General features: G+C 43.3%; 1 protein-coding gene across 25 annotated transcripts in view; it reads right to left on the bottom strand.

The window, feature by feature from the left end:
• birc6 (baculoviral IAP repeat containing 6) overlaps positions 1–14,735 on the bottom strand; it is a 144,985-nt gene that overhangs the window by 122,541 nt on the left and 7,709 nt on the right. For all 25 annotated transcript variants that reach the window (XM_084076278.1, XM_084076272.1, XM_084076277.1 and 22 more), the window contains exons 3-10: positions 11,565–11,702; positions 7,027–7,220; positions 6,528–6,639; positions 4,639–4,721; positions 4,210–4,435; positions 3,487–3,656; positions 3,255–3,313; positions 1,438–3,072 (exon numbers count right to left, since the gene is read on the bottom strand). In XM_084076278.1, coding sequence (XP_083932404.1) covers positions 1,438–3,072; positions 3,255–3,313; positions 3,487–3,656; positions 4,210–4,435; positions 4,639–4,721; positions 6,528–6,639; positions 7,027–7,220; positions 11,565–11,702 — 2,617 coding nt within the window. The remainder of the gene's footprint in view (positions 1–1,437; positions 3,073–3,254; positions 3,314–3,486; positions 3,657–4,209; positions 4,436–4,638; positions 4,722–6,527; positions 6,640–7,026; positions 7,221–11,564; positions 11,703–14,735) is intronic.

Genomic DNA, 14,735 nt, shown 5'->3' on the forward strand with positions numbered 1-14,735 from the left:
GACAGTGGCACATCTCTTCCATTTGTTTTTATTATCAATAAAATATAATGGAAGTAAATTAATCGCAATGCATCTCGAATTGCAATAATCGCAATATAATCGAATCGTAGCCCTCGGAATCGAATGGAAAGATACCTATCGATTTCCGCCCCTAATATATATACACATCGTCTCTGTCGATGGAGGAAACCTCATACGTCTTAAAAATGTTACTTTTCAGGATTCAAATTCAAAAACAGCAAAAGTAGCAGATCTACAAGCTCAAGACGCAGCGCGAATTGATGTTTTGACTGACGCTGTAGCATAATAAAGTAGGGCATTCATTTACAAAAACACACAAAAAGTTAAAATATGGAAATAGGAGGTTTCTGCCCGACAGCAACGATATGTTCTATAGGGGCAAACAGCGACAGGTAATTAAGACTTGAAAAAACAAATAAGTTCTGCAACTCCTCTCTAAAGTGAGCAGTCCCTTAGCTGAGCCTGCAAACAACATGACATCAGTTTAATTCCTCTGCTGCCATAAATCTTAAAGGATTTCAGGGAAAATGGAATTCCCCTGTGTGTGTGTGTGGCTGTGCACACACACAGACACAGACTTTCTAAGGATGCAATTTCATTAAATTATAGCCATGTGCTGCTTTTTCACTCCCACTTAAATTTCACTCAGCACCAGAAGGTGGTATGTCACTCGCTACAACATGCCAAACCATACTCTTAAACACAATTCTAACCTTATCTCCTCCCTAATCCTAAAAATAACCCTTTACCTAATGAGGTCTGGAAATAAGTGACCGGTTTTCTGCACCATTTACTATTCCTGTGGTGACATTTAGAATCCATAAGGCAGTTAAAGGGCAGACAAATATGAACACATTCAAGTTTTTATGTGACACATAATATGGAGGGGATGTGCCAACAAAGTCTGTTTTATACATCAAAAATGGAAACGGCGTGGCTCCAATGTGGATATCAAACTTTGGCCAGCCTGAGACATCAATTGTCTATGACGTATCTATGACTTAATATGACGAATCATTTGCATCCCGATCAAAGACCCTTTGACTTCCATTATAAAATGTAATTGGAATTAGAATGCTGGCATCCATAAAGTTATGGATTGCAGCTAACTGGTTTTCAACAAAAACATTTTGTGTCTCAATTCAGTTACTTTCAGCAAGCAATGTTGTCATACAAATTAGGCGTAGTTGTTTCCACGCTTTGTTGCAACTCATCTGTGCAATACAACACCAAAGACCCGTGAAAAGAAGCGATGAAGAACCACACTCACCAAGATGACGATTTTTCATTTCTCCCCAAACGCTAACTTTTCATAGTGGTATTTCAATCTGAGTTACCACCCATCCAGTCACAAATGTCAACACTGATTGCATATAGCCATCCCATCAACATAAGACAAGTCAGAATGGTGCTCACCTTTTGTGCAGGCACAAAGGCGGTCGGTCCCAGAACAATAAGTGACCGAGACGAAGGGGTCCGTCTCTTCTGCTGACCCCTCCTTCTTGGGTGCCTCCACCTTGGCCAGGACTTCCAAAGTCGACAAGTCCAGGATCATAATGTTCCCCGCTTGTGTGGTCACAACTAAGTGTCCCAGGCCTGCCACCTCCATCCGCTTGTTCTCTTTGGTGGAGGTGGATGTACCAGCGGCGCTGGTTGTGGCTGCTCCACATGCAGTCCCGCCCAATGGGCCAATGCCGGTCCCAAAGGCAGCATTGCAGTTTCTGGGTCCGGGTGGGAGAGCCTCCTCTGTGGGCTCCTCACTGTCATCCTCCCTGCCGTCCAGCACGTCTGGAGGCAGCAGTATGAGAGAGGTGACGGCGTCACGCGGGTCCTGGATGTGCTGAACCTTGATGGGCTCGTCGTCCAACGTGACGATGCGCGTCGAGTAGTTGAGCTTGTAGAGAGCCAGATAGCCCCCTCCGCTCCCACCGCCCAGGGACCTCTGCTGCTGCTGTTGTTGGTCAGCCGGGGGGAGGATAAGAGGTGTCTGGGGAGGCGTGCCCCCCGGGTGGTGGTGGTGGGCCTCTACCCCATTGGCCATAGGGTGGATGGAGTCACCTTTGCGCCGACTGCAGAGGGCCGAGTGCAGGCGGTTGAGGTTGTTGAGAGCCTCTACTTGATTGATGGCGCTGAGAGACTCAACGCCACATGGCTGTAGGCCTACCAGAAGGTGCACACCGTCCCAACAGGGAGTAATGGAGTCCACATACAGATTCTCCTCTTCAAGCTGTTTGGGCAGCCTCAGGCATTGTACCAGGGCTCCCGGCCGGGGCGGCGCAGAGGCGGTGGCTGCAGCCAGGGTGCTCCACTTGTCCACGTGACCGTCCAGTCCCCCGAGGTTAGCAGTAGCATCGGCAAACTGTTGGATGTAAGTGATAGGGGGGTCCTGGAGAAGAAGCTGCTCGTGCGTGTCAAACTCCATCTCGATGATCTGCGGGACAGTGAAGCCCTCCTCGTGGAGACCCTTGCTCATTAGATTGTTCATCTGAGTGAACACCTTTCCGGACGACTTGTCGTCCAGCTCCTTGATGCTGTAGAGCAGCAGCACGGGCATAGTCCTGCGCACGACCGGTAGGGTGGAAGGACTCAGAGGTAGGGATCCAGCTAGGCTGGGGGAGCCCAGGTCTGGGGCAGCCGTTGGGGGGTTGCAGGTCTCTATTTCCATGGGGCCCTGGTCCTGTAGGGACCCAGTGTGGATAGGCTCAGGGCTCTGAGTCCTAAGGGGACCGTCCATGGTCCTGCGGCCTGAAGCTGGGGCAGGGGGCGGGGGTCCGGCCAGCGGGGAGCTGGCTGCCGAGCGGTAGCTGAGCAGCCCTCCAGCCAGAAGGCAGGGGAAGGGAATGTTGTGATGCTCAGAGATCTTGTCCTTGGTCTTGTCGTGACCGTGGACCTTGGCCAACGATGGGTTGGCCCCCAGCTCCTCCAGGTCTTTGACCGTGTCCTCCAGCACGCTGGCCACCACCTCCCACTGGAGCTTCTCTGGCTGCTGCAGCACACTCAATGCAGTCACTCCCAGGCTCACCTCCATGCTCTCCCGCTGGGAAGGCTGGCCTGAAGGCAGAAGGAAAGAGGGTTGTACACATTTTCAGTCCCGGACCCAGATTGAAGAGCCACTAAAAGCTTTAATTATTACAAGGTTCATTATACAAGGAATGATGTATTGGAGATTGACAATCCAAAACCCAATATAGGATCTTAGAGAGCCTGTAAAAATACATATCAAGTCTCAATACCTGTGATTGACTCTGATCTGGAATGGTCTTCACTGTCTGAGTCCTCCAACTGGTCATCACTGGAACAGAAGGCATGGGAAGACAACAGACTGTGATAAACAACTAATGTCCCCTAGGTCTGATATAGCAGCAGACCAATCAGCGCAACTTAAAACTTGACAAATGGACAAAACTTGTTTGCCAAACACTCAGTGTGTGTGTGTGTGTGTGTGTGCGCGTGTGCGTTTGTTACCTGTCTCCTTCTAGTTTGGGGAGATCAGAGCAGGAGGAGGAGTCCTCCAGCCAGGCCAGGGTTGGTCTCTGGGCCTCTGTAAGTGTCTGCTGGCTCTGCTCACTGCCACACAGGATCAACTGCCTCAGGATGGCCGGGTCATATGGGTTGATCTCAAACTTCAAGTGCACCTGAACAGCACCAGAAACATGGATAGATGGATTTTGTTTTTGAGTTGTTGTTTTTTTTAGCACTTGAATTTTATTTCCAATTTTCATACATTCTGTAATCACATTATGGACATACACAATACACAAAATAAAAACAGACAAAAAGCAAAAACAAAAAAAAAACAATTGCATCACGTATTCAACAACATCAGACACATCAAAAAAAAATATTTACAAAGGCAGCACAGGCAATCAAAGATCATTATTCAGACATTATTTGACTAACAGCACCAGAAACATGGATAGATGGATTTTGTTTTTGAGTTTTTGAAATACTTTATTTTATGTTTGTGGGAGGGATTACTGTACTTTCAGTTAAAAGTATTAAAAAGAAATGCCTTATTGTTTTGTAATATCCTATATAAATGAAACTGACTTGCTATCCCACTTGTGAAAAATGTATACTTGGATCATCTTGTCTAGATAATAGCATTATTCTCTTCTTTTTTTGTGACAAGACAACATAAAGCTGGACAAATAATTTTTTTTGTTGTTTCAATAAATCTAATCTTACCTTCATCATCTTGGACACATCCCAGATGCAGATCTTGCCCCTCTTTGTGGCGGCTGCCAAGAAGTGGGGACAGCTGCCGAAGCCGTAACACGCGATCTTGTCTGAGCCATCAGGGCTACTGGGGAACTGGGCTGGGCTGGTAGCCAGCGTCACCGACAGTGGCACATTCTGCGTGTGCTCGCCCTTCACAAATGGACAGTTGGGGGAATGTCGCTCGTGCTCGGACCTGGGGGAGGAGGAGTTCCGAGAGAAGGGTTGAGTTACGTTAGTTTGATGTGTATCAGGGACTTTGATGTAATAAATGAATTTAAAGAAGAACATGGACAAAGCTAAACCTTTTCAGGTGGGTTGCCAATCAGGCAACAAAAAATTATCCAAATTACTATTACCGGTATTAATATTTATTGTTGTTGTTATTATCATTATTACCATGGCTCATCTGTAGGCTCCCAACAGACTAGACAGACGCTGCAGGTGAAACACATGGCTCTGTCATCACCTGTGGAGGCAGGCTGCAGCACATAAGAGAGAAACTGAGAATTACAGAGTCATAGAAATGCACTTACTCAACACAAAAGCACAAGCTAAAGTGCCACTGCACACTGAACTGTCACATGAGCGACCTCGCAGTGAGGACGAACTCAGCATGTCAAACATCTCTGACAATCTTGTTCTGCATTGATCTTGTTGGCTTTTGGAGCTTCTCCACATCACCTGCATGCACGGCACAGGAAGGCATGGCACGCTTTTTTTGCCCTCTCCACTACCAACTGACTCAACCGGGAACTTTTGGTACTAACCATGCTGAATCAGTGGTGCTGTGCGTTCTTTTGATAGCCCAAACAGACATGCGTTGCGACAGCTGTAAAGCGAGATAAAAAAGCAGGCTGCACGCTACGAGTCAGATAAAAAGTATGTGATCAACAAATTATCATCCAGTCCATCTTTGCTGCATGGGCGATCATTTATATTCATCATTCTAGCTGCTGACAAACACGGACGACCTAAATTACATTTATTGCTTTTTTTTTTTTGTGAGGACACCTTGACAACGGAGCACCAAGCTTATTGCATGACAGCAATTCATCCAAGCTTAACAAGAGGTGGCATCTCCATGGCTACAATCTCTTGACTCTGGGCTAAAAGAAAATACGGTATATCAAGTAATCAAGTAGAGACTCCATGCAACACAGTAATGCAAACACCATCGATTTATTAGTTGAGCCGGTACAAGATCTTCTTCAGAACATGTATTGAAAACACCATTATTTATTAGTTGAGATTCTCGGTACATGACCTTCTTTAGAACATGTTCTTAAGAAGCTCTATACCCAGAAAGCTCGATAAATAAATTGATGGCATTTTCATGATACGATGTTGCATGGAGTCTCTACTGTGACACAATTATATTTTTTATAATTTTACACCTATATTTCTATGTGCCCATTCCCTTTTTGCAACTGGGCTAAATCAAAATGAAAACTTTAAAAAAGCAAATCCCGAAAGTTAACATTTAACGACGGTCTGGTTCTGTGCCATGTATACATTCTATATAGCCTAGGCCCTATACGGTACATGCACGGTAACATCAAAAGTAAAACACATTGCTTTGTTCTTTTCCTGACTGAATGATCTTTCTCTAAATTGACACACAAGCGTGTCACCATGCACAGTACAAACTAGACGGGGCTAATAACGGTGTGGCTTCCATGTGGATCTCAAGCTTCATGTGGCCAGTCTTTGATGTCAGTCACAAATTACTCATCAATACCATGATGTCAGTACCAGAGCATGTGAGCGGAGTGGAGCGGGGGGAAATGCCGCTCCACGCTTCAGGGGGCTGTTGTTACCCTCACTATTCGCTCATGTTGCTCGCTCCGACCATTTTATAAACCCACTCCCCGCTACGTTAAAAATCCTCCAGCTCCGCTCACATGCTCTGTAGTATGTAGTATGTTAGTACTACGATGACTCCATATTCGGGCAAGGTTTCAGCCAGGTCCGCCACTTACTTCCATTATAAAATGTAAGTGAAATATTTCAAATATATATAAAACGCAACAGTTATGTGAAATACTGGCAGCGTGCACAAACAAATCTGGTGCTCATCGGTTAGAGATTAGCCCCCGAATCACAGACACAGACTTCTTCAGAGCCACACCGTAATAAACTGTTCAGTTCCTTATGCAGCACGCCCATATTGTATGCACGGTAGGGCATGCATGTATACAGTGAATTAGTGTTATATTTCAAATTAATTTGCTGCTGTAGAGCAGCAGATCTAGGCAAAGAGGGCAGTGAGACATCCTAGGGCCTACCTGGTGGTAGAATCCTGCTTGGGCCATGGGATCAGGCTGAGCCCACCTGTAGCCTGCATGAGGCCATGATGTGAATGTCTCCCTCCTGTTAGCTTCACTGTACATCAGTGACCTGAAACACACACAAGTGTTAGGTGTCACTATTATGTGACATGCGCATAAACTGTATTGTGTGACACACATCTTTGTATTTAGGGTTCTCTTCATGTTGATCGGCAAGTTGATTTCCCTTGCACCATTGCCTACATTAAAAGTATCTTTACCCATCTGAAGTTACCCTCGATACACTTAATAACAATCTTAGTACTTGATCTCTTGATGAAAAAGAAGAACATATTTTGAGAGTAAAACAACCTTTACGTGTGGTATGTTTCCTCCTTAAGCTTCCTTGCGAGCTTGTAGATCAGCTATTTTCAGTGAGTGATACCATCGTACGACAAAGTATAAACTAGGCGTTTAGAATCTAATGTACCATTTCCATCAGTGTATTCATCCATACCTATCTACAGAACGCCCGGGGCCGACCCCAAGCTCTGGCCTAGCGCTGGACAAGAGGTAGGAGAGCCTGTCCATAATGGACGAGGCCACGGACAAGGCAGCCACGTTCTGGTTGATCTTCTTCAGCTCGTTGACGATGGCACCGGCCACCAGCTTCAGCACATGGTGAGGCAGATGGAAGGTCACTGTTGCCCACTGGAGAAAGAAGGGGAGGGAAAAAGTAAAACATTAACCCATTAAGACCTGGAACTGTGTCATTTTTAGATTTGAGCTAAAAAGCATTATTTTACACTTTGAGCTATTCAAAAATAGCAGATATACAAGCTTGTAGCGCGGCACCGAGTGCAGCGCTACGAGCTTGTAGTTCTGCTATTTGTGAAAAATCGAGAAAATGTGCAAAAATTAATATTTTTATATTATTTTAAAGCGAACATTTTTAACTCAAATCTTTGCTTCTGGGGGTCCCTGGCACAAAATATTTTGATGGGGGTCCGCGGCCAAATACATATAATTTTGGGGGTCCTTGACATGAAAAAGATTGAGAACCACTGATATAGAAACATAAGTTTTTCAGAAAACTGTTGAGATTTAGGAGACATGTAGAATCGGCTTCAGGTCTCAATGGGTTAAAAACAAGTGAAATGGGAAAGAAGCAGGAACGAGAGAGGCAGAGTGTGAGACTGTTACAGCGCGAGAGAGGCACAGATGAAGGATTATCTGACCGGGGTAAAAGCAGGACAGCTAAAATGAGATCAAGAAAGGCATCATAATACCAAATCATAATAAAAACCTCTTTCATCATACAATGCAGTGGGGATACACAATCCTGACAACACAGGGAAGCAGAGAAGGAATCATCCTTTATAACCAAAAAGAGTCAAATGTATTTTATTTAAAATATCCAAAATCAGCCAAGTCAATATTCTCCCATCCTGTGGACTACGTATGCGCTAGCGCTCCTGGAGAGGTCAGTGGGAAAGTTAAAAGGGAAATCCATCAGCCGGGACACATGCTGATTGTTATAGCAGCACAAGTTGGCCCGGCGCCAAAGAAAGTGGTCAGGCAGCAGGGAAAACTGCCACTGGTACCAGCCCTTACTGGCCCTGTGTTGGACATTAGGTAGAAGTCTACAAGAAAGGGGTGGGAAGAAAGAAAACCACAGGGGAAAAAAATAAGTGACTAGCCTTTAATTCAAGTCTACTGAGGCAAAATGGACATGTATGCTGAATGAAATGGGGCAAAAAGGATGCGACGTAGAGGACTGAGAGGTTTACAGTCTGTCTGTCTGATTGGTTGGCTTTTCCTGTGGGCATGTGTCCACTGGCCTGGTTCTCCATGTCCTGGGAGCAAACTGTCAAAATCCACGTCCGAGTGATACTAGCGGTGGTACAGCTAAGGGTAGGCAATGACGCACACAGTATGGCGTACCCTTGATCATACTTGGTGCCGTGTTAATTTGACGATTATTTGTGGTCCGGGTATCATAACCCACCCATAGACAAGTCATTCTTGCGTCTTATGATATCAAATAATAAGACGCATTTGTTATAGAATCATAACTTGGGAGATCACAATGGTGATGTTGGTTTATTATACAATATCTATCAGATGATTTGTTGTACACCAACAACATGTACTTTTAAACATAAACAATATCTTCCAAGAAATTCAGCAAAATTGAGTGACAAAGTTAAAAAGTTTCTATATTTATCCAAGATGGCTCAAGGTTTGTCACAAAAACTTTTAGCCATCTGTGGCCAAGCAGTCAATACAATTTTTAGACTTTTAAGAGCAGCACTGCCTGCTAGGGTGGGAAAATTGGTGAGTCCTTGACAGCGCATGGATCCGTCATTGAGGCACTTTTGTGAGGGTTGGCTCTGAAGCCAGAGGGCAACCTAGCAGGGCAGAAAGACTGGCAGCCTGGAAAGTTGGGTGGTGATGAGGGTGATTTGCTGCAGAAGTAACTCTTGCGCCTGGCAGTGCCAACAGGAAGGCAGCGAGAGAGGGTGCCTCCTGGCAGCCTGACCCATGGCGGGGGGGATAAATCTAAGCTTTGCAGTAGAAGCAGGATGAGCAGACTGGGGGAGAATCCCTTGCGATTTGGCTCGGATCTCATGGAACACATTGATAGTTAAACTGATAGCGTAATGCATGGGTTACACTGATGGCCACGCACCTTTGACTTGTTTTACTACTTTTCAATTGGTTTTAAGAAGGGGTGATGGGTATCAGGACAGGAGCTCTGCTTGTTCCCCCTGCCCAGCTGTGGTTATTAATATGCCGAAGAGGTCTGTAGAGTCAGCGATGTGTGTGTGTGTGTGTGTGTGTGTGTGTGTGTGTGTGTGTGTGTGTGTGTGTGTGTGTGTGTGTGTGTGTGTGTGTGTGTGTGTGTGTGTGTGTGTGTGTGTGTTTGCAGACTGCAGTCAGGCTTCCAAACACAGCAATGCCGCTGTTGAACAGGAGAGCGTTTGTGCACATTACCGAAGAAAGATAAATTGCCCCCTCCCCTCGCTCTTCTCTCTCTCTCTCTGCGGTGCTTCATGTAGAAAGGCTAAATAGATGTCTTGCTTTTAGTCAGTCAAACTGGAGGCAAGTGGTCATTTCTCATTTCTGTTGGGGGGGGGTCTGCTCTGTGACGACCTGAGCAGCAGCTTTTATTTGTTTGTTCAGCCATACACAAACAGCTATAGCTCAATACTAACAGCTATTTGGCTGTTTGACTCTGCACAACAGGCAACTCAATCTTCCAAATCAACCCACTCACTAAGGCTGGAGCTCTTTATTCTTATTTATTGATGATTGGTGGCTTGCTTGATGCTATTATCTAAGCTGTCTGCATCTCTCCTCAAAAGGACCACAATGGAAATAGGCTCACAAGATGTATTTTTGTTAAATACTTTTGACAGATATGTACAAACATGTTTATGTATATGCATTTTTGTCAATCAATCAATGCTCAAAGGGAATTTGAATTTAATCAAGTATCTTGCATATCTTGGATAATGCCAATAACCTAGCTAAAGCCACTTCCACTGCATAGAATTCAACTCCAAGTCCATTTGCTTCATTTTCCACAGCAGAAACCCCCTCAATATAGCAATATAGCTGGTCATCATATTAGCGATGCCCAACCTCTGCCCTCTTGCCCAGTGCTTAACAATGCTAAAGTTAAAGCTAACACTAGAGCTGCATTTAAACCTTACAGTCCAACTTTCTGATAACATTTTAGGTGAGAAATAGGCAATGCAGAGATGCTCAATATTGATTAAAAAAATTAGGGTGATAATAGTGGTAATAGCAGATCTACAAGCTCACAATGCGTCGTCGAGCTTGTAGGGATGCCATTTCCACTATCTTTGAAAATGTTTCAAAATATATGAATCTCTCAACATGGAATGATTATGACGAGTCATGACTACGCAAAATAATTGCGATTATCTCAAATAATTAGGCGATAATGTAATAATTGCGACAGGCCTAACGGAAAATCCCAAAAGTCTAGCTCAGTAGCTTCCAAGCAGTGGGACATGCACCATAACGTCCCCCAGGACAGCTTTGTTACCAGTACCAACACCTCACCCAGCAGGTCTTGACAGCTGGCCAAGCCCCTTTAGAAGAAGCAGCCACTGCTTTATCAGCTCCTTGGTCATGCCACTGATTACATTAGCAGCCAACTATGCAGCATGCCATATAAGCATCATACGCTAATGTGATTACATTACCCTCCAATTTGCCATCTGTAGCAAGAATACTACTATAAGCTGTGTATAGGGAATGATGTAACACTGACAGCGCAGACACTAATGAGACAACCGGTTTTGAATAATTGAAGGGATTGTTTCCGTAAGGGTGCGCCCTTTTGAGTTGGTTTGTATGAAGCAAGCCTTTATTAACAATATCGGTGACTTGTCTCGGTTCACATGGGCCCTCTGGCTTTAACAAACACAACTTCCTCATTATCTGTAATATTTCCTAGTTCATCCAATCGGTTTTCAGCTTGCCAAAATAAAAGCTTCAGAAGGACCCGATTCCGTGTAAGAGCTCAACTGACGGTAGTGGTATCAATTTAACAGCCAGCATGGCTCACATGTCAGCTTTCAGCGTAGCTTGCCATCACAGAACTTCCAAATACACAAATGCAAAGTGAAAGAAACTGCCACGACTTTGGACCAAATTGACGTGATATTATTTATTCGTGTCAACCGGTCCCACTGGGCCTTTAATTTTTTTGGTTCATAACCTTCTGGCACAGCTTCAAAGCCATACCTTGGTTGACAACAGCAGGCAATAACGACAAACAGCCGATACCAGCAGTATAAAATATTGAGTTAACTCAATTACATCCTTTTTGTTTTCTTCTTTTAGACATTTTCTCTAGTAAAAATCAATATGGAAGATAACATTTTCAGTCCAACCTTACTAAACAGCAAACAATAACTCATCACAGATAAGTTGAGAAGAAATCAGGACATTCTGCCTCATTCACACGCCCATCTAGCAAATATTTAACGTGCCTCAGGAAAGGTGTGTCTGACTCACCTTTGCTACTTTGTGATTGGCTGCTGTCTCGTGTGAGGTATTCTTCAGGCCTTCTTTGAGCTGGGTGATGAAGAGGTCGTATCCTTCTGTGTTGGACACGTCAATCTTCTCCTGACAGGCTGACAACATCTGCTGGGCCTGGAGCGGAAACAGACACAAGACACACATTATGGGCATTAACGATAATCTGCTACCAAGACCTGCATCTCTCTCTCTATAATATACAATTGTGCACCATGCAGGCTTGTTATGGAATCTAAAAATAGCAACAGCTCTGACCAACTGTGACATTTATTTGAGTTAGTCATAAGTCACACTTTGCAACACTCAAAACAGTGGGAAAAAAATATTTCCAAAGTTCCCCCAAATTCTGTGGAAATTAAGCGGTGTCCATTGTTACACAGGGCTCATCATTAATGAATGCAAACTCATGGATGTAAGGCACGATAGAACAAAGCCCACAAGAAAAAAGGCCTGCAGCAGAAAAGATGAGAGCAGGACAAATCAATATCCAGTACTAGGTCAATGAAGCCAAGCCCAGTAGGGGACCTGGCTCCCCAACTTTATTAATACCGGTATGCAACTTACAAAAAAAATAACTTACTGCATCGCATGGTTTGATGTACAGAACTGTCATGACTACCTGAATCAATTTGTAAGTCAGTCAACAATGGATTGAACAATTCAACAAATAACTAAGCATTGCTATTCAATATCCATCATTAGTGTTGCTGGTAGTTTAAGGGATTGTTATCTATCAACAGAAATCTGTCCTTGTACAACATACCAAAAACAAACTGTGCCCAATACATAATGTGCCTTTATACCGCTAACATGCTGGGATCCTAAACGATTATGTATTTTGTAAACCTTCGCTTCACAGAAGCAGGTTTGTAGCCAAGATCAATATGCTGAGACACTTACAGAGCATAGCAATGAGAAACATCCATCTCAGCTGCGATGCCCAAATAATGGTCTGTCTGTGAGTGCACACTCACATCTTCTAAACTAAAGGCTTGTGGAGTGATTACAAGAGGATCAAACTCTCGAAGGAATGGCAGAATGAAAAGAGAGGAAATAGTGACTATAGTGTCGGCACTCGGCACACTGCCTGAGACCAAACTGATGACAAAGCTTTGATAGCTGGTTCCTAATTTGATTTTACTCTAGATTATTGGTGTGTAATAAAGGCATGTGACGGAATGTAACATAGCAGACAGAAAGACACTGCCTAAAGGAAGGTCTGCTGTAGCACTGTTATAAAACGAATAAACATGTAATTCTTGTTGTCGAGCTTTAAAGTGTCTGTATATTCTAAATATGACAACAACAGCCTATGAATCAAACTGACTATAATCTCAAAAGTCCACATGTGGACATTCACCAAAGTTTTATCCACTCGAACCCTTGTATCCCTCTTCTGATAGTGTCATAATAGGCGATAACGTCGATCTTGTCGAACTTGATATACTGTACCATTTGGGGCCATATCAGTATTTAAAAAGGAATTCAGACAACATGCACAGTATTAATATAATATAATATAGGCAGGCAATTCATTAGCCTGCCGATAATTGATGCATTCATTATCGGGACAGTTCCTGGATAAATTGTATTTTTTAATTGCAACATAAAAGCACAAAGCAGTCAGCTCAGCACACATTATAAATACAAAAAGTCATGAATAGCCAATTGGCGCCAGCATATCCTCTTATCTTAAGACTGGATAAGACAGATAAAATACCCATCAATACCCATTTGACATAACGCAGAACATCGATTTTAAAATGAATCGATCTGTTGACAAAAATGAAAGCTCTATAAATAAAATCTTCACATTATGTCACACAAATGCATTTATATCAAAACTGTTTTTGCTTCTCAAACACAGGCAGGACGTATGATACTCAAACAGCTAGAGGTATTACATTTAAAACTCTGCTCACTGGTAACATGTTTTCAAATATGTCAAAACAATGACATTGTAAAAAACATTGTATTCGTTTTTGATGGTTCATTAATACCATCAGAAGAATTCAAATCAAAAGACACTATGGCAATGCACAGTATGTTGGGACAGGAGTTTGAGGGAGGCCATCTGTGTGGTGGATGCAACAAATAAAGAATACCAAATATTAAATATTAGTCATAATAAACATTTGGCTGTCACTTTCTCAACTTTTAAGTGTTGCAATATACAGTATGGATATGTCATGATAAAATGATCTAAATATTGATATGAATATTGCTGACACACCAACTGCAACCGTTTCAGCTCCCACTACTATTTCGTTACCACTTGCATGGAACTGATAAGTTGTTGGTCAAGTGCGGCACATTATCGCCCTCAAACTAAGTCATGACATCTAATAACAGCAAGCCTCCCTGTCTAATCTCATCTGTACTATCAAAGTGTGTGCAGTTTGCGAATGAAGCAGCACAAATCACCATGCGGTGTTCAATGGATGACTATACAAGAAAAAGCTCACATCGCTACATGCTGAAACTACCTAATGAGTGTGACAATTGGATTTGGATTGCAGTTGATAATCTTTGCATGTAAAATGTTTTTTTTAACAAATGTCTTAGTTGGAACAACATTATCCTTGTGTTGCACTTGTGTGAAATAAATATTTATTGCCATTTTTATTTGGCCAAAGTAGAGACACACTTGTTGACATAGCCACAAGCAGCCAGTTTGTCAATGCAGGGAAGGGCTGCGCAAAACAACTCGATAAAGCTGACTATCACAATATTACTTTTCACCATACTGTATCGATTATCAAGACCTCTCATATCGACACATGTCCAGGGTTTAAAGTTCTCCAGCACTACGCCCCACATTTCACATCACCAGGCATGACAGCACATTGGTGTGTATGGTGCAATGGAACACCTGACATGAGAGAAGTGAGTTTGGGTAAATAGGTGAACCTTGCAAGATTAATTCAATATGCCTAAACTTGTAACTTTCCTGTTCTAACCTGGATTTGAAGGTCGTGTTGATTGTTTTACCACCGAGACAATATAGCTTGCCTGCTTGCCCAGTGGAGAAATTTCATTTTGGAAGTCAGATAAAAAAATTGTGTCAAACAAGATGATGTCAAAGGTTGTGTCAAACCAGACACAGGATCTAAATGTAAACAGAAGAGCAGGAAGAACAAAATACAA

Source organism: Gymnoscopelus microlampas, assembly GCF_963454915.1.
Source record: "Gymnoscopelus microlampas genome assembly, chromosome: 13".
NCBI classification, from domain to species: Eukaryota; Metazoa; Chordata; class Actinopteri; order Myctophiformes; family Myctophidae; genus Gymnoscopelus; species Gymnoscopelus microlampas.